The sequence below is a fragment of the Pelophylax lessonae genome (genome assembly GCF_965119305.1).
Source record: "Pelophylax lessonae genome assembly, chromosome: 3".
NCBI classification, from domain to species: domain Eukaryota; kingdom Metazoa; phylum Chordata; class Amphibia; order Anura; family Ranidae; genus Pelophylax; species Pelophylax lessonae.
In genome coordinates, this window is record NC_138770.1 from 143822497 (window position 1) to 143845422 (window position 22926).

At 42.7% G+C, this 22926-nt stretch overlaps 1 protein-coding gene across 1 annotated transcript in view; it reads right to left on the bottom strand.

Moving 5' to 3' along the window:
- Positions 1–22926, bottom strand: part of ATP6V1C2 (ATPase H+ transporting V1 subunit C2) — a 73471-nt gene that overhangs the window by 33916 nt on the left and 16629 nt on the right. Inside the window, exon 4 of the mRNA XM_082249171.1 lies at positions 12042–12127. Coding sequence (XP_082105297.1) covers positions 12042–12127 — 86 coding nt within the window. The remainder of the gene's footprint in view (positions 1–12041; positions 12128–22926) is intronic.

A 22926-nucleotide genomic window follows, 5' to 3' on the forward strand; every position in this document is an offset into this window, starting at 1 on the left:
GTGCACAACCAAGGTCCATAAAGACATGGATGAGTGAGATTTCGGGTGGAGGAACTTGACTGGCCTGCACAGAGTTCTGACCTCAACCTGAAAGAACACCTTTGGGATGAATTAGAGCGGAGACTTCGAACCAGGTCTTCTCATCCACATCAGTGCCTGACCTCACAAATGTTCTTCTGGAAGAATGTTCAAACATTCCCATAGACACACTCCTAAACCTTGTGGACAGCCTTCCCAGAAGAGTTGAAGCTGTTATAGCTGCTAAGGGTGAGCCACCTCATTATTGAACCCTATATACTAAGGCTGGGATGCCACTAAAGCTCATGTGCATGTAAAGGCAGACGTCCCAATACTTTTGGTAATATAGTGTACTTTTAGGTTAGGTTCACATTAGCCTTCACAGTAAAATGCAATTCTTTACCGTACAGACTAGGATAGTGCTGCTTCTGGAAAGGGGAGCGGCAGGACGCACATTTTAGTGTATTGTATTGCATTGTATTGCATATTTTTTTTTTTTTTCTTTTTTAACTTTATTTGAAGTATCACATAGTTACATCGATTTTTTTTTTCTGTTTCCAATCTTTTTTTTCAATTTTTTAGGATACTGGATGCTGCACATATCATCTCAGCAGGTCACACTAGCAAGTACCGGCTGTATGACAGCTAATGATTGGGACTGTCCAGCCTGCTCATTCTAACAGATGGCAAGATAGTGTTCCTAAAACACCAGCAAAAAAGTTGTGTCAGCTATAAGTATTTTAAAACTGAATTGTAGAGTGAACAAAACCCTAAAATGTGTCCTTTATACCCTCTATGTATATATCCTGTGCCTATCCAAGGTCACGTGAGCTACAGTATGGCTCCCTGCCTGAGTATGGCAAGAAGTCTGCAATATTTTGTTAACATGTAAATCATACAAGCCTGCTATGAATAATAATATGTGCTTAGAAGAAGCAAGTGTAATCACATATACTGTAGTTACACAGGGTATTACGCATAGGACTGTGCAGGAGATGGATCTGTGGCCTATAACAAAAAATCTGAAATCCATTGCAGTAATAGCTGTCCACTCGTAAAAAGCACCTATGGCAGGAAAAAGTTAAAAGTCTCTGCTGTCCGGGTGAAGGAGAAGCATGATATGAGCTGAGTACTGGGTTGTCTTTTCTCACTGATAGCTGACTCCAGCTATTGCTTTTCCATGTTAAGCGCTAGAAGCCAGAAAACTGATACCGCCTGCAAAGGACATCAACCATGCAATGTTTCCATTCCTCCTGAAATGTATGTTTAGAAGAGGTAGACTTAACTACAACTCTCGTCAAACTGTAAACCTTTCTTAGTATACTGTAAGTGCCAAGGATAGGTGCTAAAAAAACGTAAGACATTGTGTCCCAAGGCCCCCAGGTGCATATACAGTAAATCTATTACCGGTATTATTCATCAGCAGTGATATGGGGACTTTCCATCTGATTCCAAAACTAAATTAAGTCAGGCTGAGCTCTTCCCAGCCGTTCACAGAAAACCTTGTATTTATCAGTGAATACAAAGCTACTCTGAATGGCTGAGATGGGAATGGTGATGTCTTCCACCCGCCTCTCTACCCCAGTCAGTCAGAGGAAGCCTTGTATGCATTCATAAATATACACAGGGCCGTCTTTAGTATTGATTGGACCCTGGGCAAATATTTTCTTGGGCCTTACCAAATGCACTTATCCTCTATTTGTGGGGCAGTGAGGGCTTAAGGGGCAGCTGCTTTGGGCCCCACAACAATGGCTAGGCCCGGGGCAGCTGCCCCTTTTGCCCTGTGTTAAAGATGGCCCTGAATATACATTTCCCCCATTTGAAAGGCTGAGAAGCACCCATCCTGACTCTAGTTTTGTTCCCACATCAGACAGGAATGTGCCATAATGCTGCTACAGCAACATTTATAAGAGCCCGTAAAAAAAAACTTTCTGGTGCCAGGGAGGTCTAACAAAGCTAACTCAATTTCCTTACCCTTGACCCTGTGAGATGCTAACAGGAATAATGACTCTAGGTTAAAAGATAAATAAACTGATGGAGATCGGTGACCTTGACTGTAGTTATTAAAATAGAGCTGCAATAGAAGAAAACAGCAAAAAAGAACAAACCACACAAGACAAGGTGGATGTCTGAGTCATACGGATATGGTGACCAGGCTACGAGGCCATTAAGTCACACATCCATCGTAACCTGATCACTGTACCCCTACAACCAGGGTGTCAATGTCTTCACTGGCCGAAGCCTGCAAAATCCATGCTGAAAGAAAAGCACACAGCACTCAAAGCAATTTACATACTGTTCGGTTTCAATTTCTTCTTTTTCCCTGGAAAAAAGATGACCTGTGAGAGTCATGCTTTATTAGTAAGTGGCCCAAGGTCCTTCTAAGACATAAGCAGGCCCAGATCAAAGGTCACATTAATAGGCATCACTATAAAGCTTCAGTAGAAAAACTGAGCTAAAGGCCTGGTTCACACTGGTGTGACATGCTCTCCGACTTTAAAAGCACATCGCACGACAAGTTGCGCCCCATTCAGTGCAATGGAACGGGTCTAATAGGAGCGAATTAAGTTGCTCCAACTTAAAAAAAGGTTCCTGCACTACTTTTGGTCCAACTGCAGCATGCCTTGCATTAACTTCTGTTAAAGAAGTCGCATGCAAGTCGTGCCGAAGTCGCGCTGGAATGTCGGCATCAAAGTCGCGGCAGTGTGAACCAGGCCTTACCATTTCATTTGAGACCATATGATTGGACTACCGAAAGTGGAAGTCTGGTCTTTATCTAGGTCTATTCTAATCATAAAAGTGGTTGTTAACTCCTACATATACTTAGTGAAATGACTAGCCTCAGGTGATACACAACAGAGATGTAACAAATCCTCCTACATAAGGTGTACCTGTTTATGTGCAGTCTTCTCTTCTCTACAGCCATTTAAAGTGCTGAATTTATACAGCTTGCATGAGCATTCAGAAAACAGGGTGGGAAACTGAAGTTACATTCTACAGATCTCAGCGAGGGGAGCTATAGAGGAATATGCTTCATGTCTGAGGTTCTCAACCACTTTGAACCTAATCCTACCCCCATTGTAAGTCATATACTAACTAGCCTGTAGAGGAACAATGTGTATACTTACCTAATCTAAGGGTGCTCTGGTCCAGTCACCCCAGCAGCCAACTTCAGGGAAGAGGAGAGAGCACCGAGAACTGCTGCAAAGCCAGGGTGGTGACATCATCTATAATCTTACTATGGGGCATTCCTTGTCAGCTGTCCTTCCTCTTCCCTGGATCCGACATTGGGAGCCAATCACGTAACCGAACCTGAGCGTCCTTAGTTTAGGTAAGTATACACATCTTCCCTCCACAGGGTAGTTAGTATTGGACTTAGAATGGGGGTGGGAGCAGATTTAAGATTAGACCAGACTTCTACTTTAAATCGGAATCAATAATTTTTACATATTCATTTTGTATATAATAATAAATTCTTTGAGAAAGAGGGGACTTTGGACTTTAAAACAAAGGGTCTATTCAATGCATGACTTCTGGGACTGACATACAGACAGAACGTGATCATCTTGAAGCATATCTAAACCAAAAACTTTATTTTTGATTTGGACAGATGTTTCCTTTGCCACTGGGGCGGAATGTTTGGAAACCCCAAATTTAACAGTTACAGAAACTGAGGGGAAAACTTCAAATGATACCTATTCTTTTACCAATTTTCCGAGAGGGAATTTCCCCTCACTTTGGAGAGATTTCTGCTTACTTTCTGCTTTGTCACCAGCACAGGAAGCGAAGGGTAATCTTCCAAATAGGACAACGGTTTTTGATATGTTTAAAGATGAACTCTAAGATTAACCTATTTTTAAAATTTACATTGGACCAGCTTGGATACCTGGTAAGTATCAATATATCACAACTGGGGGGCTTTAAGAGAGTCTCAAAATCATGGTAATAGTCTGGGCCGCATACAGGAAGCATTTTTTCCTGTCCTGGAGGTTCTTTTGGCCGCAAGGTTTTGCAGGCTGCTGTTTAGGAGGGTTCCCTTTTGAGCAGTGCTGTATTTTGGCCTAGGCCGACAAGGCCCAGGCCTAGGGCGGCACTTTGCAGGGGGGCAGCAAAAAAGCCGCCCCCCCCTCCACCTGAGACTCTTTTGGCCACTGGTTGCTCAAGCCGCCTCTCCCACCTCTCTCTCTCTCACCCTTCTTCCTCTCTCACTCACTCACCCCCCTCTCTCTCTCACCCCCCCCCCCCTCTCTCTCTCTCTCTCACCCCCTCTCTCTTTCTCTCTCAACCCCTCCTCTCTCTCTCTCTCTCACCCCTCTCGTTCTCTCTCTCTCACCCCCTCTCTTTCTCTCTCTCTCTCTCTCTCACCCCCCTCTCTCTCTCTCACTGCCCCCCCTCTTTCTCATCCTCTCTCTCCTTTTCACCCCCCTCTCTCTCTCTCATCCGACTCTCTCTCTCACCCCCCTTCTCTCTCTCTCTCTCTCTTACTCATCCCCCCTATCTCTCTCTCACCCCCTCTCTCTCCCTCTCTCTCACCACCCTCTCTCTCCCTCCCCCTCTCTCTCATCCCCCCTCCCTCCCTCACCTACCCCCCCTCTCTCTCTCCCACCCCCTCTCACCCCCCCCCCCCTTGTAAGATCTCAGAGGTTCTTGGAGTGCTGGGACTTGGAGTCCCTCAATTTTGGAGGGAGTCACATCCGTTAAAAAGGAAGGAGTGGGGCAAATTTACATAGGAGGGGGAAGGGGGAAGGGGAGGGGGGGCGCCCAATTTTAGTCTAGCCTAGGGCAGCACAAAACCAAAATACACCACTGCTTTTGAGGGGTGTTTTTCTTTAAATTTTTATTTTTCAGATGGGCTTCCTGGGACCCGGTTAAGGCTCCTGTGTTCTGGTTAGGGCTCTTGTGTTTAGCCTTCAGTTATTTTCCCCACCCCTTATTTTCCTTTTGGCACTGCTTTTGGATGTCCCAGTAGTTATGAATAATGGAACGCTGTGGCCTTTGATGAATGAAAGAGAAAATGGAATTTTTTACTCACTGTAAAATCAATTTCTCAGCTCAGCAACGGACACGGCGCCCATCCCTCTAAGGAGTTTTGATACTTCTAATACTGCTTGCTACTAAACTGAATGCTTACAGCAGAGAGGGGGTTATATACCAGTTGAGGATGGTCCATGGGCATAGCCAAGTGTTTTTTGAGCTGCCTAGTCCTACTCCTGGAGGAGGCGATATAACCCAGTAGTTATGATTTATGGAGCGCTGTCCGTCATAGAAATGAATTTTATGGTGAGTAAAAAATCCCATTATACAGTGTATATATATATATATATACTGAGTAATTATTATACTATAACTGTACAAATGAGGATTACAATCTCTCCTTTGATGAAGTCAATTAGAGATTGGAGTTTTTAGTCGGAGAGCACTATTTTTGCTTGCTTTTATTTTGTTTGAGCTGCATTGCTGCCATTTCTGAGGAGGAGAGGAGTTTTTTTCCACTGAGCCTGTCACCCCAGCTGATCCCGGCTTGTTAAAGGGAAACACACACATAAATGATCTTTTGCACAAGGGTCCACTAGTGCAAAGGTGTGCAGCTAGTATATGTGGTGGCATACTTTATAAGTATCAAAACACGCATGCATGTTTGACCTTTACATTTTTAAGGGTCCATATTATAAGGTGAGCAACCATTTTGGATTCCTGGAGGTGGTGGATTCTGTGTTTTCCTTGTACATGGTGTTTTGTAATGAGAAATACAAGACGAAGTGGCTTTTTTTCAGCACTTTTGGTTATTTGGACTATTTACACATATTTATTTAAATGCCATGGACAATTATTTAGATGTTAATTTCATTGATGGTTTTCTGTATTTTCTTTACACATTTATCATAACAAGAGATTGGTGCATGTTTTAATGCAACAGATCAAGTGTACGATTTAAGCGCAGCACTTTGAATTGTACTTTCATTATTATTATTATTATTATCTCAACTGCTGTGAGCTTGAGATCCACACTCGCTTAGGTGATAGACACTAAACTAGTAGAATATTTTTTGAAAATGTTTGTTTTTGTAAAGTTTGTTCAATTTAATAGGTTAGTAGGGTGAAATCCACATTCATTTTTGACTGTGTCATGATGAGAAAATTCGAAGGAAAGGGGTGGAAGTTTTTTCTTGAATGAACAAATTCCTAACAGTGGAAATTTCTATTTATGCTAAAATCAAATGTTAAAAGCAAATTAAATTTTCAATTACTTTGGCCCAAACAAACTATTTAAAGTCAAATTAAATTCTACTGTAGTGCTGATAGGCACAGTACTCACAGAAACCATTGAAAATCTATTTATAAATCAAGAGTAGCCTGGGTTGTAATAGACAGGCACCTGTGTCCCTGTGTAGTGTGTAGGCAGAGATGATGCCAGGAAGAGTGGGTGCTCTTTTCATTTTGAAGCAGAGTTTCAGCTGTTTTTTTTTTTTTTTTTTTTTTTAAACACCCCTGTCTTGTTTGCGCCTAATGCTATACCAAACCGAATTTAGCAGTTAATGTGGGTTTTCTAAATGTTGTTTTTTTTTTTTTTTTTTTAAATTGTTTTTCTGTCCCCACCTAGCATGCTCCCATCTTCAACGTGGGCATCTGAAGCCCACTGGTATTTCCTTCTGGGATACGGCGCTGCTGGCTACCCAGCATGCACCTCCCGATCACGCGCTTGCACAGTGCGTACAAAGCACGGCGCACTTTTTGAAGCGGAGGATGCCAATTGACTCCTGGGATTGATGACATTCATATCCCAAGAGCCAATGGGCAGACGGACATGACGTACCTTGCCGCAGCGAGGTAATGCGGAAGCAGAGGAATTACAAGAAAAAAAGGCATTTGCACTGAAGGAAAAAAAAAAATGGCTAAGTAGATAATATAAAGTGATCGATAAAATGCCTGGATCGCCGCTTTAAGTCATCAAACTCACAAAAGCATTTTTGAAAACAAACATACAATTTGTACAGCAAGCAGACCATAGTATAAGAATATAGCATCCACTGAAACATACAGTATGCTGTGAGTGCAAAATGATAAAAATTAATAAAAATTAAATATTAAAAATTTTAACTTTACTTTAACATTCCCCTACACTTAATCCTAAGAGAAAAAAAGCCTTAAGAACATTCAACCAGAAGAGTTAAACAACATTTGATCCATAAGAAATAATAGCCAAACACTATTGGCTAAGAACATTTGACCAGAAGAGAAAATAATATGACCCCCTGGACTGTGTACAGAATGTATAGAGATTCCTGTGCTCACCAGTCACCACCAACAATGTAATGAATCAGCTACTACAGACAGTGAACACAGAACTGGTACAATGTTGCAGAGATGGACCTCTGTTGTTTACCTTAGGTTTTCTATTGCTCATTTGTGCAGGTTGTCAATCAGTTAAATGTGATAGTAAAGTCCAGTTTGTTCATTTATACCTACAGGTACGCCTATAGGCCATACGGGCTTTCCGCCCAGTGGACTCCGTGTTTACTCAGTGGAGATTGATCTGATGATCCCCGTTGAGCAGGCAGGTGACAGCTCCGTCTCCGTTTACTTTGCAGAGATGGAGCTGTCAGATCCCGCTCTCCTCTATGGGAAATCAGATGAAAACGGACCGCCTGTCCGTTTTTATCCGATCTGATGCTCCAGACAGATGGAAAATAGGGTTTGCATCCGTCTGGGTTTCACGGACCACATCAGATCGGAGAGCAGCGGGTGTCAGCAGAGGTGCAGCAGCTGACATCCGCTGCTTCATAGAGGTACATTTAGCATCCGATCCTGAAAAACTGACAGATGGGCTTGATCGGAAAGCCCATGTGAAAGGGGCCCAAGGCTTACCTTTAGATACAGTAAATATCTCCTAAACTCACACCATTTAGGACCTTTACTTTAGTAGCAGCCAGTGAAGTCACTGGCACATGCACACTGCACTCTCAATGAACAGTGTGCTGTTCATTAAGAGAGCTGTGCCACTGTTGTAACTTCTGCATGAATGGGAGTGACACCATTGTAGCTTGACCATTCAAATGGCCAGAACCCGCAAACCCAGAAGGAACACCAGCGGAAGATGGAAACCCTGTCAGTGGTGACAGCGCTCCGCTGGAGGGCTTTGTTTCAAGTCTTTCTTAACGTGGTAGTATGTGATGCAGTTTACTACTGCTTTAAGTTTAAGTTTACTTTAGGAAGATTTCCAAAAATCCTCTTCTGCAATTCCATATCCAATGAATAGTATATACTAGTTCTCCTCCTGTTATAAATGGTAAACAATTGTTATAGAAAAGTGCTGTCCCATGCTACCACCTTAGAAAATATTGTTAATGTGCAAACGGCTGCATACAATAAAATGTGTTCCCACATCAAAGTAAATCAAATAAATAAAGTGACACTGACAACAGAATCACCCACAAAGCCACCCCCATCCCAGGACAGGCTAAAAATCACAATAAGGTCCCTGATGAAGTCACATCACAACCCTGATGAAGTCACGTGGACGTGACGTAATGCGTAGGGCATCCCGGACCGGAAGTGATGTTTGGAGATCATAATATTCTGAATATATGATAAAAAATCCCTAAGGGCGGTGGCTTGCGCGGTCACCCAGGCAACGAGACGCTGTCCAGCCACGCTGATCGGCAACTTCCGGGACGCCGAACAGCGCGCGGGAGCCCGGTAAGCGGCCGGCAGGCCTCGGATTGCCTTCATACGATATGCTGATTGTTTGCTGTTTTCATGTGAGTGTAATGGGAGATGATTTATGAATAAAGGTTGTTATTTTATCTGAACGATATTGCCCTATGTACACCTTTATTTCCCTTGCACATATGATGGATTCGGAGGACACTGCATTCGTGAGTGTGTTTTTGTATGCTGAGTCCGACGGAGTTATGTGAGATAACATCACTTTGATGGGCTTGTGGCATCTTGACATCTGGTAAGAGCATTACCTTTGGGTGGAGCACGAGGTGTGGTGGAGGCTTATTGGCATTCGCAGTAAAGTGCACGCTTTCTTTTCACAATCCCATTGGACATTGTATCAGGGGGATGGACTTTCTCCATATCGGACTTTGCCTTATCATCTTATGCATAGACTATGTATAAGGAGAGCTTTATATTTATATAGAGTTTTATATTGAGCGCAGCCTGTGTTTATCATTCGTGGTATGCACCTCTCTGTACATGTTTTCACATTTTAGGCAGCTGCTTTTGGTATTTTATGGTTCTTAAATTTTTATGCACATGAAATATTGCCGCATAATTGTGTAAGCGCTGGGTGATTGGGTATTTAACACTCAATCTTTTTTTCTATATTTGGTTACTCATTAAGGTGAGAATACTGGGAGTACTGAGGTGTCACAATCGGGTGGAAGTACACCATTTGTCTTTATGTTGCACACTGAAGCTGCCTTCACTGAAGGAAGAGAACTGGGCCCCTTATTTATCATTGGATATGGACTAATATGCACTTTTAGCACATGTGCACTTTATTTAAAATGTATTACTGTAATGCACTTTTGAATGTGTGAATTGATTTTTTTTTGATGATTTGATATATTTTTTTGTCACGGACCATTTAAAGTGTAAGTCCACCCTAAAACTAAAATCCCTGCATCTATAGACATCCACGATCTAACACTTAGGCCCTTTTCACACAGGGAGTCCGTCAGATGGACTCTGTTTTTCTCAGCGGGGGATCGATCCACCGATCCCCCGCTGAGCAGGCGGATGGCAGCTGTGTCTCCGCGCTGTGTGCGGAGACACAGCTGTCAGGTCCTGCTGTTCTCTATGGGGCAATCGGATGGGAACGGACCGTCTGTCCGTTCTCATCCGATCCGATCCGCTGGACAGATGGAAAATAGAGTGTCCATCCGTCCAGATTTGATGGATCGGATGTCAGCGGACATGTCTCCACTGACATCCGATGCCCCATAGAGATACATGAGGCATCCGTTCAGATCCACCAAAAAAACGGACAGGCGGATCCGAACGGTCCGCCTGTGTGAAAGGGGCCTAACTTATCTGGCCCTGTAAAGAAGAAATCAGTATATATACCTTTTTTTAAGCCGATCCAATCCGGACTCCAGCGGCAGAAGCTTTACTAAGGACACAGCCGATGAAGAATCTGAAATTAATGGGGAGTGACGTCACTCATAGACTTACTATGGGGGCTTCCGTTGTCAGCTGTGTCCTCTGCACCCGCCTCCACAGCAAAGCCGCAGTTGACAGCTCAGCATGGGATCGGGTCAGATCGGCTTAAAAAAAGGCATGTATACTGATTTGTTCTTTACAAGATTAGATAGGTTAGTGTTAGACCTTACATTTCTATAAATGCAGGGATTTTAGTGTTAAGGTGGACTTCTACTTTAACCACATAACGACCTCCCACCGCAGATATACTGCGGCAGGCAGCCGCTGCTGGGTAAAGTGACGTAGGGGTACGTCACTCGCTCAGCAGCCTGTAGGGGGCGAGCGCGCGCCGCCGGGGGCGCGCTCCCACCCCCGCTCGTTCACAGGCATCCCCGCGCGAGTGACCGGCGGCTCCGATGTCCGCTGGTCACTCGCAATCTCCCGCAGGAGAGGGAGAAAGGCAGACGGCTGATGTAAACACAGCCACCTGTCATTCTCCCTGGTGTAAGTGCAGAGACTATACGATCCTGCTATGTAGGATCGTATGTCTCTGTGGTTACATCACAAGCCACGCCCCCCACAGTTAGAATTTATAGCACTGATTACTGTAGTAATGTCACTGGTACTCCCAAAAGTGTCAAAAATGTCAGTCGTCCGATCTGTCTGCCGCAATGTCGCAGTCCCGCAAAAAAAATTGCCGTCATTACTAGTAAAAAAAAAAAAAACAATAAAAATGACATAAATCTTTCCCATAGTTAGTAAACGCAATAACTTTTGCGCAAACCAATCAAAATACGCTTATTGCGATTTTTTTTTTACCAAACATAGGTAGCAGAAAACAAATTGGCCTAAAATGTTAAAAAATTTTGATTTTTACATTTTTTTTGAGAATTTCATATAAACAAAATGTGTAAAATGTTGTTATTTTTTCAAAATTGTCGCTCTTTTTTTTATTTATAGCGCAAAAAATAAAAATTTCACAGGTGATCAAATACCACCAAAAGAAAGCTCTATTTCTGGGAAAAAAGGAAGTAAATTTTGTTTGGGTACAGAGTGGCACGACCGCGCAATTGTCCGTTAAAGTCACGCAGTGCCGAATCGCAAAATAGGGCCTGGTCTTTGAGCAGCCAAATCTTCCGGCGCTTAAGTGGTTAAGGTTATTCATTTGAATTATCAGTTTTTACTTTTCGTTTGTGCAATACTTATTTATATTTATCATGTCATTACTAGTGGGTATTTTTTTGCACAGAGGTAACGCAGAGGTAATATTTATTATAGTTCAAACTTCAGGCATGCACAGTACAGGCTCTTTTTCTCTATTTTAAACTTGGGAGATCTGTTTCTTCAACATTGTATCAATTCTGTGTAGCCATTTGCTCTCTGCAGTAGCTGATTTATTACACTATCGGTGATGAGCAAAGGAATCTCCATACACATTATACGCAGCGCAAAAGGTCTCTTCATATTATTTCCTCTTCTGGTATGTTCTCAGCTAATAGTGTTAGGCTATTTTCTCCACTGATCGAATGTTCTTTAACTTTTCTGGCCGAAAGTTATTTCGGCTTTTTTTTTCTCTTAGGATAAATTTTAGGGAATGTTACTTTTGCAACAGCAACAAATAGAAACTGACATTCCAGACATATGACAAACATTCCGAGTATTATTCATGACTTTTGAGCGAATGCTAAAACATCTGCAAAGCAAATTATTTGATAAATTGACCCTTTATATGTCCGTGACCCAGTGAAGAAGCAGGCAAGCAGGGAGCTATTTGTTATCATCTATTCACACAGATTGAAGCTATAACCTTATGCTTCTATAATGGTCTATCCACCCGGTAACTTTTTTTTTAATATCAAACACAGGCCTACCTCCATTGGCCAACAGGTTTTCCTGGGCTTTCTCTGCAGAATCATTCATGACTTCTCCTATATACTGAGCAATCTTTTTAATGACACTGAAAAATAGAAGGTTGCACAATATAACTATATGATCAAGGATAACTTCTATTCAGTTAAAGCATAGTCAAAACTTATACCACCAATAGGAAATCAATATATTAAGTAAACAGACACTTTTGTAGGTTTAAACAATGCAGAAGTTACAGCTTCAAAATACTGAGTATTATTCGTAAAACAAAGCTCCAGCCAAAAAATAACATCAAATGAATAGCAAATTAAAAATAAGATAATAAAACAAGCTTTTGCTGCAATATTCAACTTAAATCTAGAGATGCCCCCCCCCCCCATAGTACTTTTCTATGGCAATAGATGTCCTCAGTCTGATGGCCAGCATTATTTAACACACTTTCTCTGAGCCCAGTTTGCCCTGGACCTGCAACTAGCATATGACAAGAGATAATGAAAGAGCAAGCAGCACTTTGATGGTAGAGCTCAGGTGTGGGGATGTGTGAAATGGTACAAAAATGGCAACTGCAGTAGCAGGTATGACATAACTTTGGTTACCTGTGATAGCTTGCATACTATTTACACAGAATACACTGGCAAGAAAGACTCCAAGCTGTAATATTGTGTGTGGACATGTACAACCTACAGTGTTATCTTTCAGACCATAAGTAAATAGTTTCTTAAAAAGGAATTACAGTACCTTAAATAAATAAATAAAATAAATGTCAGCAGTTACAATTACTTGGCTGCGGAAGCCAGGCTCTGAATTTCTGCTGATCCAAAGCCTGCTCACCATTGCACATGCATGAGATCGCGCTCGGCTTTTAGATTGTTTCGCAGCCTCATGGGACATGGCAGCTACGGACGGGGTAAAGGTACTCCCCCCCCCCCAAAAAAAAAAAAAAATATATATATATATATATATATATATATATACATACACATAGTATATATATATATAAGAGGAGGGGGAGGAGAGACACTATAGCATGACCTTCACTTTGAAGTGAAGGTCTACTTCAAGTAGGTATGGAAATTGCAGCAGGTTTTGGCTTTGTCATGGTGGGCAGGGGGCCTCCAAATCCTTCCTTTAGCAGGGATCATAGTTAATGCACAGCCATGGATCCAAGTATGGCCACAGCCCTTTTCTCTACCATTGCGTTCATTAAACACAAGCCATACCACAAATCATGCTGCAGTGGGGCCTAGCTAGCATGTCGGTATTTGGAAATCTTCCTGCCAGTATGGTGCCATCTTCAATACCCATATTGGTGTAGGGCAGGTTTATTTTCAGTGTTCCTCTCAGTGGTTAAAATAAACATGATATTGTTAAAGTTTGTGGATATCTGACTATATAAATGAGTTGGACAATTCATTTCAAACCTATGAGCATTAAAGGTGAATTATTGTGCTAGAAAAAAAAAATGCCAGTGGGTATTGCACTAGAGACTCTGTATGTCTCATCTGCAGTAAATGTTTATTACTTTCCTGCTAGAATTATTACTGATCCCTGTTCATCAGAATGAACAATAGTCTGTGCATGCGCAACTCAGTGTACATTCTCAGTATGCGTTTGTTACAGGGATTATTTAACTCCTGTGTGCTATCACGGGAGTTACATCATCTTTTACCGGCCAATCAAGATAGCCGAAGATGAAGGACATCAATTAGTTTGAGAGTGTAGGTGCTGCTTTAATGTGGTGCCCCGCCCCTTTTTTTAATTATAGCAGCCCCCCCACTATTCTGGGAAGGTTTTGGAGTGTGTCTATGGGAATTTCTGCCCATTCTAAGTTCTGATGTTGAACACCTGACTTGCAAACGGTGTTCCAATGGATTAAATACATATTCAGTAGAGTTGAGGTCAGGGCTTTGTTTAAGCCACCTGAGTTCCTCCTCCAAAATGAACAACTCGTGTCTTTACAGCCCTGAATTTGCGTATAGGGGCACAGTGATGCTGAAAAAGAAAAGATTCCCAAACTTGCCAGTTGCCACAAACTTGGAAGCAGACAATTGTTAAAAGAGCCTTTATATGATGTAACATTAAAAGTACCCATCAATGGAAACACTTGAATGTAATCATTTGAGTCAACAAAGGTTTGGCCATGTATTGTGATAAGTTATTTGTTTTCCTTAATAGGGAGAATGGTGTTAATCAGAACAAATATAAAACATAGATATAAAAATGGGTAAACAAATGTATGGATATGGGGGCTGTAAACAGGCAACACGTGATGTCTGTCCTGGAAGGAAAAGTGCCCTTTTGTTGCCTAATAGCCCAGTCACCGGTCTGACTGTAAGTAAAGGTGCACAGTGCAAGCTGACTTTAATTAGAAGTGAGTTGAAGTGGAACAGGACACGAAGCCTCAAAAACCTGTCTACTGTCCAAGAGAGACATGGAAAAACACTCAGAGACTGCCCACAGTAAATAAATAATGACTAGATGGAACATCAGTCTGAGCACCTCTAGTCCTCTTCTCTTATATACTGGCTGGGAACATTGCTGACATGATCTGTTTGATAACACCAGCCCTGGTCCCTTGCTTCTGAATCCTCTATATAACAACTCAGTATAGAGTGGAGCATGACTGCGGAGACTCTAAAAAGAGGAAGAGCTCATCCCAACAAGCAGGACTGCAAGTTCCAGCATGCTGTTGGCTAGGCTTGATATAGGCAGTTTCTATTGTTTTAGATGGCTGATTATGTATATGCAAACATAGATAAGTTTAACCACTTTAGGACCGGAGGATTTTCCTATCTAGGTATCTATATTTTCCTATCGAGGTATCTATTCTATGGAGGAGGTATCTATTCTGTGGAGGAGGTATATATTCTGTGTGAGTTTGAGTAAAGCCCTGTACACACGGGGTGAATGCCGGCCAACATCGGCCGTTACAATAAAAACCAGCCAACATTCAGCTCATGTGTATGCCAGCCAGGGCCGGCTTCTGATGGACAAATATGCTGGAAAACCAGCAGCCGATCAGCGCTCTCAGCCAATGGCCAATTCTCCATGAGTAAGTTCTGGTGGGTCGAGTGAAACTCTTTGGGGGCATGGCCTGGAGGGGGTCCAGGCTGAGACTTGCATTCACTATCACACAGGAGAAATTGATTTGATGTGTGTGTCAAGGAAGAAGAAGTAAGCCCAGGCACATAGTTATGTGCAGACAGAGAAAGCCTATTAGCCAAACCCATGGACAAAGAATTGCTGTTCACATGACTACCGAACGCGTGCATGCGCATATGCGAATCATACGCCAACGTGTGTTCGCACCAGCGTTCACACCCACCACTAAGTGGCACCAAATGGGCTCTATAAACCCCTCTGCTGCACTAGAACCTTGCCTTATGGTCTACAGCATTCTGCTACCTGTTTCCTGTTCCTGGGGTTTAAACTCTGTTTCCGTCCTGATCCGTCTGACCATGCTTGTACTCTGCCTGAACCGACCCTTGGCTTGCTCTTCGACCACGTCTCTGCTTTATCCCTCTGTCTGCCTGATCTAAGCTTGTTCCAGTGGGCGAAGAGGCCTGACCGGGGTCCAAGCTGAGACTGCCATTCACTATCACACAACAGGCTTTGAATTGGTGTGTGGCTTCTGGGACACCTTTCACTCTCTACCATTACTTGGAGAATAGAAGAGCTCCCTTCCCGGCCACCACTCACAGCAGTGGGCACAGGACTTCATTCACGTACATCCTTAGCGGCTCACACACATATCTTGGTTCACAGTGATATTAGGGGCTTACACTCTGTGTCATTGGTGTTAACATGTAGTGAGCCAGTGACAGAGCTGCCTCAGAAGGTCACCTTATTTTACCTTCCTCCAATGAAGGATGCACCTATTCTTTTCCTGATTAAATATTGAAAAGTCTACTTTGATTGCACACATTTCACACAGCTCGGAGAGTTCAATTCTTGTGCTCTACTCTGTTTACAAACAGCCTGACACACTATCCACATGTGATCACAAGCGATGGATGGACAGTTCACAGTGAACCTAGACTTGCGTTGCTGTCCCTGGGTAAACATACTATACATTCAAAGCCAGTTTTCTGTATAAAAGCTCACTGCAGCGGCACAGAAAGCCAAGGAGCACAAAGTACAGGAAAATGTTCTGTTACTTTCGTTCGTTTACTTCACATCTGAGCTGGACAAGGACTAAGCACATACATTTAATTAACCTAGACTTAATTTGTGTGTGTGTATATATATATACTATATTACCAAAAGTATTGGGACACCTACCTTTACACCCACATGAACTTTAATGGGATGAAATAGAGCGTAGACTGCGAGCCAGGCCTTCTTTAAGTCAACCATACCAAATCTAAAATCCTTAATTTATCACTGACACAACATTTGTTCTGCTCCCTTCAAGACTTCTTCCTCTTTCAATGGAAAATGACACACCTCCTATACCTGGAAACTTTCCTCACTTAAGGTTTTTGTAAAGTGGTTGTCATGGAATCTGAGCAAAGCACATATGTAGTGTTTACTTATCTCTCTCTAAAGCTCTAAGTGTTATTTCTCTCTGGTGCTTCATTCCTCTGTTATCACTTCTGACAAATTTTCCCGACACATGAGATAAATTTGTGTTGGGAGGGAGGGGTGGAGAGACCTCAGCACACAGCTTGGCTATTCACAACACAGTTCTTCTGTTGTGTAAAGGCTGAATTTCCATCCATGTTTTGCAAGCTTAACTCTATATGAGGGCAACTATCCACCTCTATTCTGAAAACTTAAAGTGGATGTAAAGGCAGGACATTTTTTTTACCTTTACCTGCATTCCTTGAATTAAGGTAAAAAAATGTCCAAGTATTTGTATTGCCTTCTAACCTCCATAAATACTTACCTGAGTCCTGTCTCCATCCAGCGTTGTGCTCGAGTACAGCAGCACTGCTCTCTCTTCCTCTCCTTGTAAGACTCAGTGAGAGCTGCAGGAGCCATTGGGAAGGGGTATTTAAGATCTCTGCAGAGATCACCTCTTCCACGCAGAGAGAGGGTCCTTCTCTGCAGCATCTTGACAGGGGACAGACGTTCTCCTCAGGACCTGTCAACTTGTTAAAATAAAAGCAAACTGAGAAACTTTAAACACCTTTTGCTTTGATGCACCTGAAATGTTTTTAGCTGACTTAAAGTGGAAGTTCAATACAGCTTTAAAAGTGGCTTGGAAGAAGCTGGACAATACAGTGATACTAAAGTCTCGTTTTTTTTAGTTAAAAATAACAAGCATGTTATACTTACCTGCACTGTGCAGTGGTTTTGCACACAGCAGCCCAGATCCTCCTCTTCGGTGCTCCTGGCCCCTCCCTCCTGTTGAGTGCCCCCACAGCAAGCAGCTTGCTATGGGGCATCCAAGCTGAGCCATAGCTCCCTGTGTCCATTCAGACATGGAGCCGTGGCTCGGCCCCTCCCCCCTCTCTCCTCATTGGCTGACTGACTTTGACAGCAGCAGGAGCCAATGACACCGCACCACTGTCTCATGCAAAGAAAAGGGGAGTCCTGGGCAGCCGAGACACTCCTTCTACATCGCTGGATCTAGATGGACCTCAGGAAAGTATTAGAGGGGTTGAGGGGGGCTGCTGCACATAGAAGGCTTTTCTATGTATTAAGATAAGAAAACTTCTACCTTCACAATCACTTTAAGCTCACATTGGTCTCAGAAGTTACCTATGATTGGAAATGCCAGAATTGCCAGAATATGACTTTAATTCATTTGCTGTAAGTGCTACATGCCATTAAGAGCAGCTCCTGCTTGAATGATTAATATAGCAGCCACTTACAGTGATCAGTAACTGTGACTAAATAGAACTGTTATAAAATTACACAACTGCAACAAGGGCTGCTGTTAGAAATAACAGGGCCCCATACAGCTAATTTGACAGGGCCCACCTCCAAATAAAATTTTTACAATGCTTCGGTTATGAATGAATATAGTGAATGATTGGTACCGATCACTCATTGCGTTAATTCAAGAAAGGAAGGGGCTGGTAAATATGATATATTTACCAGACCCTTTCCCCACTGTCCATCCTGATGGATCCTATTGTGTGCTTGCTGCTGCCAGCAGGAAGAAGAGAGAAGCCGGCAGCACTGCAAGGTGGTCAGTATGGTGGGGTTGCAATTACTGGAACCAGTTCCCTGTATGGCTCTCTCTGCAGCCGCTGAAAGCTGGTGGGAGTGAGAAGAGAAGAAGCTGGCTTTCTGCTGCCGATCACCCTCCCTGCCCACATATGAATAACCAGGCTCAGTCATACAAATTATAGACTTGTTCTCTGATATACAGTATGTAGAAAACTTGCAAAGTATTTTAAGGCCCCTTCCACATGGGGCAGAGTTCACCTGCTCAGCTGAGAAATCTGTTCGCTGTCGTTTACATCCGACAGGTGTAGATGGATGGGGAGGCGATCCCCATCAGTCTGTATTTAGCATTTCGGATTGGATAGGGTGTCGGCAGGTGTAAATGGACACATGTCTCTATGTTTTAGTCTCCCCATCTGCAGAAATCCATGCATATCAAAGTATTATTTTACTATTGGAATCATTAATTATGTTATTGCCGATGCTTGTGCTTTTGAAAAATGTATAAAACAAGTTTGCACCCATAATGTAAATGTGGGGCCCTGGCAGAATATCTGGAGAAGTACATTATATGGGCAAAAGTTTGTCCTAACCATCACACCTATGTGAGCCTGTTTGATATCCTATTCCAAAAACAGGAATGTTTATATTCAGTTGGCTCCTTTGTCGCTCTTAAATCCTCCACACTTCTGGGAAGGCTTACCACAAGTTTTTAGAGCGTATTTAAGGGAATATGTGTCCATTCAGACAAAAAAAGCATTTGTAAGGTTGGGTACTGATGTTGGACAAGAGGACCTGGCTCACAATCAGCGTTCCAATTATCTAAAAGGTGTTTGATAGTGCTGAGGTCAGGGCTCTATACAGGCCACTCCAGTTCCTCTACATAAAAGTCACCAAACTATGTTTTTACAGGTATGGCTTTGCACACAGGGGCGCCGTCTGCTAGAACAGAAATGTGCACTATGGCCTACAATGTCTTTGTATGCTGTAGCATTAACAGTACCCTTTCCCTGGAAACCCCTGAAATCAATTATTTGGAGTTGTGTCCACATATTCCTAGCCATATACTGTAGTAGGTGTAATGGTCAGGTGCCCACAAAGTTATGGTGATACAGTATATGTTATATGCATTTGTTTATGCTAGTAAATTGACTTACAACCCCAATGTAATGTTACAATGATTTGCAAATCTCATAAAGCCATCATTTATTCACAATATAAAATAGAAGACCTATCAAATGTTTAAACTGTACCGTTATAAGAAAATAATTATATGTAAATTTGGGGCCCTGGCAGAATATCTGGAGAAATACATCATATGGCCAAAAGTTTGTCTTGATCATCACACCTATGTGAGCACTGACAGTAATAGTATGTAGAAAAATCCAACAGGCTGGTTGTACCCAAGTCAATTAATGGATCGACTTGGGTACACTCAGCCTGCCCGTACATGGATCGAAATTCGGCTGGTCCCTGCTGAACTGGACAAAGTTTGATCCATGTATGGCCAGCTTTAGAAAGCCAGAGTGTCTCAGAAGTAAAGATGGACAGATGTTTGCCAATCTATGAAAAGCTGCATCTAACTGTGGAACAAATTCGGAATAATGTTCCTCAATGTAAAATTACAAAGACTTTAAATATATCATCATCTACAGTACATAATATTATCAAAAGATTACGAAAATTTGGAGAAATCCCAGTGTGCAAGTGACAAGGCTGAAACACAATATTGGAAGTCTTTGATCTTCGGGCCCTCAGATGGTACTACAATAAAAACAGGCATGTTCTGTGATGGACATCACTGCATGAGCTAGGAATACTTCAAAAAATCACTGTCTACAGTATAAACACAGTTTGCCGTGCTATCCAAAGATGAAAGGTAAAGCTCTATCATGTAAAAAAGCCATATTTGAACATGATCCGGAAACGCTGCTGTCCTTTCTGGGTCAAAGCTCATTTCAAATGGTTTGTTGCTAAGTGTAGTGTATTAACACGGACCAGGCTGTACATGTTGCTTCTTTATTCACTGAACATCACGCATGCAACTAACTTCAGCCACACCCAGCTCCCAGACATATACATAATTGTAACATTTTGCAGACAGCAACTTAACCCGTTGCTTACCATACTACATTCCCTCCTCTCTTTGAATAAAACATAACATGCACAACGTATTAATAAGATTAACAAAATGCATGGATGAACAACTAGAAATTTAAACTATAAACTCCTGACTATACACATAGTCCTTAAGGTAGGCCGGTGGATTAGTTGCTCGTTTTTCTCTTGGCCATTCCGATGTGGATGGTTGTGGATTGAAGTCTGGATCACTGGCAGTATCATCACTACTCTTTGCCTGTTCGCCGTCTTCCGATACTTGACCTTCTGACTCAATAAATTTCTTCACAAATGAGGAATTACGCACTTTTGTGTGTCCATCTAAATCCTCTAAAACCACTTGAGTACCTCTTTTCTCCTTTACAACATAAGGCTCAGGTTCAAAGGACGGAGCCAGTTTGTTAAACCGATCATTTTGAAGCAACACCTTATCACCCTGTTGAAGGCCACTAGGTTGACACTGGCGGCGGTGGTTTGCATACTGTTCAGCCCGGATCTTCCTTTCCTCATCAATATGCCGAAAAGGTTTCTGACTCGTAGGAGGACCCCCAATGTCTGGCAATTTTGTCCTGAATTTGCGACCACAAAGAAGTTCCGCAGGACTAACTCCAGTGACAGTATGCGGAGTTGTGCGATAAGCCAAAAGAAAACGCCACAGTTCCTTTTTCCAGTCTCTTCTCTCTAAATGAGCAATCCGCAAAGCTTTCAGCAAGGTTCGATTCTGGCGTTCCACTCCGTTAGCCTGTGGCCAGTATGGAGTTGTACGATGATGTTCAATAGCATTTGATTTCAGATAATCCTGAAATTCCTGAGAAGTAAATTGGGCACCATTATCACTCACAATCTGTTTAGGCAACCCATGAGACGCAAAAATGCTCTCCAACCCCTCAATTACAGTTGATGATGTAGCTTTAGTGAGAACTACTACCTCTTGCCACCTTGAATAATAGTCCACAACAACTAAAAGATGGTGTCCAGATGGAATGTCACACAGATCAATGGCTAAATCTTCCCATGGTCCCTCAGGTAGAACAGTGTGAGTTACTGGTTCTGGTTTAGGTTTGCTGCCCACCAACTGATGCTCGACATGAAGAAACCAAACGTTCCACATCCTTGTCAATTCCTGGCCACCAGACTTTCTCACGTAATCTTTGTTTGGTGCGTACAATGCCTTGATGGCCCTCATAGGCTAAATGTAATGTACGTTTCCGTAAGTCTTTAGGTATCACAATACGATTGCCACGTAAAACTAGTTGTCCTGCAATACTCAGCTCTTGTTTGATTCTGTGATAGCTTGGGTCACAATCCACCCAAACCCCTTGTCTTACACATTTTCTCAACCGAGCAATTTCCGGATCCACAGATGACAATTCTTCAACCTCCCGCGGTGTCAATGCCTGAGGCATGGCGTTAGTAGCCACAAAATGAATGTACTCTTCTGCTAGGTTATGAACAGGTGCTGAAGACTGAGGCAATCTGGAAAGTGCATCTGCCGCATTAGTCGGTCCAGGTCTGTACCGCACTGTAAATCGATACGGTAACAATCTGAGAACCCATCTTTCAATTCTGGCGGATGGTTTTGAGCATGGCGAATATATCACTTCCAGCGGCTTGTGGTCTGTGATGATTTCAAAATCAAGGCCGTAGAGATAGGTGTGAAACCTTTCACATCCCCAAACAACAGCCAAAGCTTCTTTCTCGGTCTGAGAATAACGTCTCTCTACATCAGTAAGGGATCTGCTGGCATACTGAATAGGCCTGTAATCGCCTGTGCATTGTCTCTGAACCAAGATGGCGCCCAACCCCACAGGGCTAGCATCGACAATAACTTGGGTGTGTGCAGTAGGATTGAAATAAGCCAAAGTTGTGGCGCAAGTCAGCCGTCTCTTAAGTTCATCAAATGCACCTTGTTCCAAAAGGCCCCACTTCCAAGGGACTGCTTTGCGAGTCAACAATCTCAAAGGTTCACTGACAGTCGCCATATCTGGAATAAACTTGGCACAGTAATTCACTAGCCCAAGAAAACTGCGTACTTCTGCAGGGTTTTCAGGATTTCTGGCATCAGACACAGCTTTAATTTTACAGTCCTCCGGACCAATGCCCCTGTCAGACAGCACATGGCCCATAAAAGTAATTTTATTCATTTGAAATGTGCACTTTTTCTCATTTAATGTTAACCCTTTCTCCTTCAAGCGATTTAGCACTGCACGGAGACGTTCATCGTGCTCCTGTGTGTTTGTTCCCCACACAATTATATCATCAGAAATGTTATGCGTGCCTTCACAACCATGTAGCACCTGCTGAATCACATGTTGATAGGCCTCCGGTGCTGACGATACGCCAAACATCAACCTCTTGTATCTAAAAAGACCTTTATGGCTTGCAAATGTAGTGATGACTCTAGATGCTGGGGTCAATTCAATCTGATGATAACCCCATTTCAAATCCAGTTTACTGAAGACACTTGCCCCATTCATTGCATGTAGAACATCTTCAATAGTGGGAATTGGATGTCTCTCTCTCTGCACAGCTTGGTTAGCACATCTCATGTCCACACAAATCCGAATATCTGTGCCCTTTGATACAACAACTAAAGGCGATACCCACGGAGTGGGTCCTTCTACAGGTTCAATAATGTCAAGGTCTAGCAGC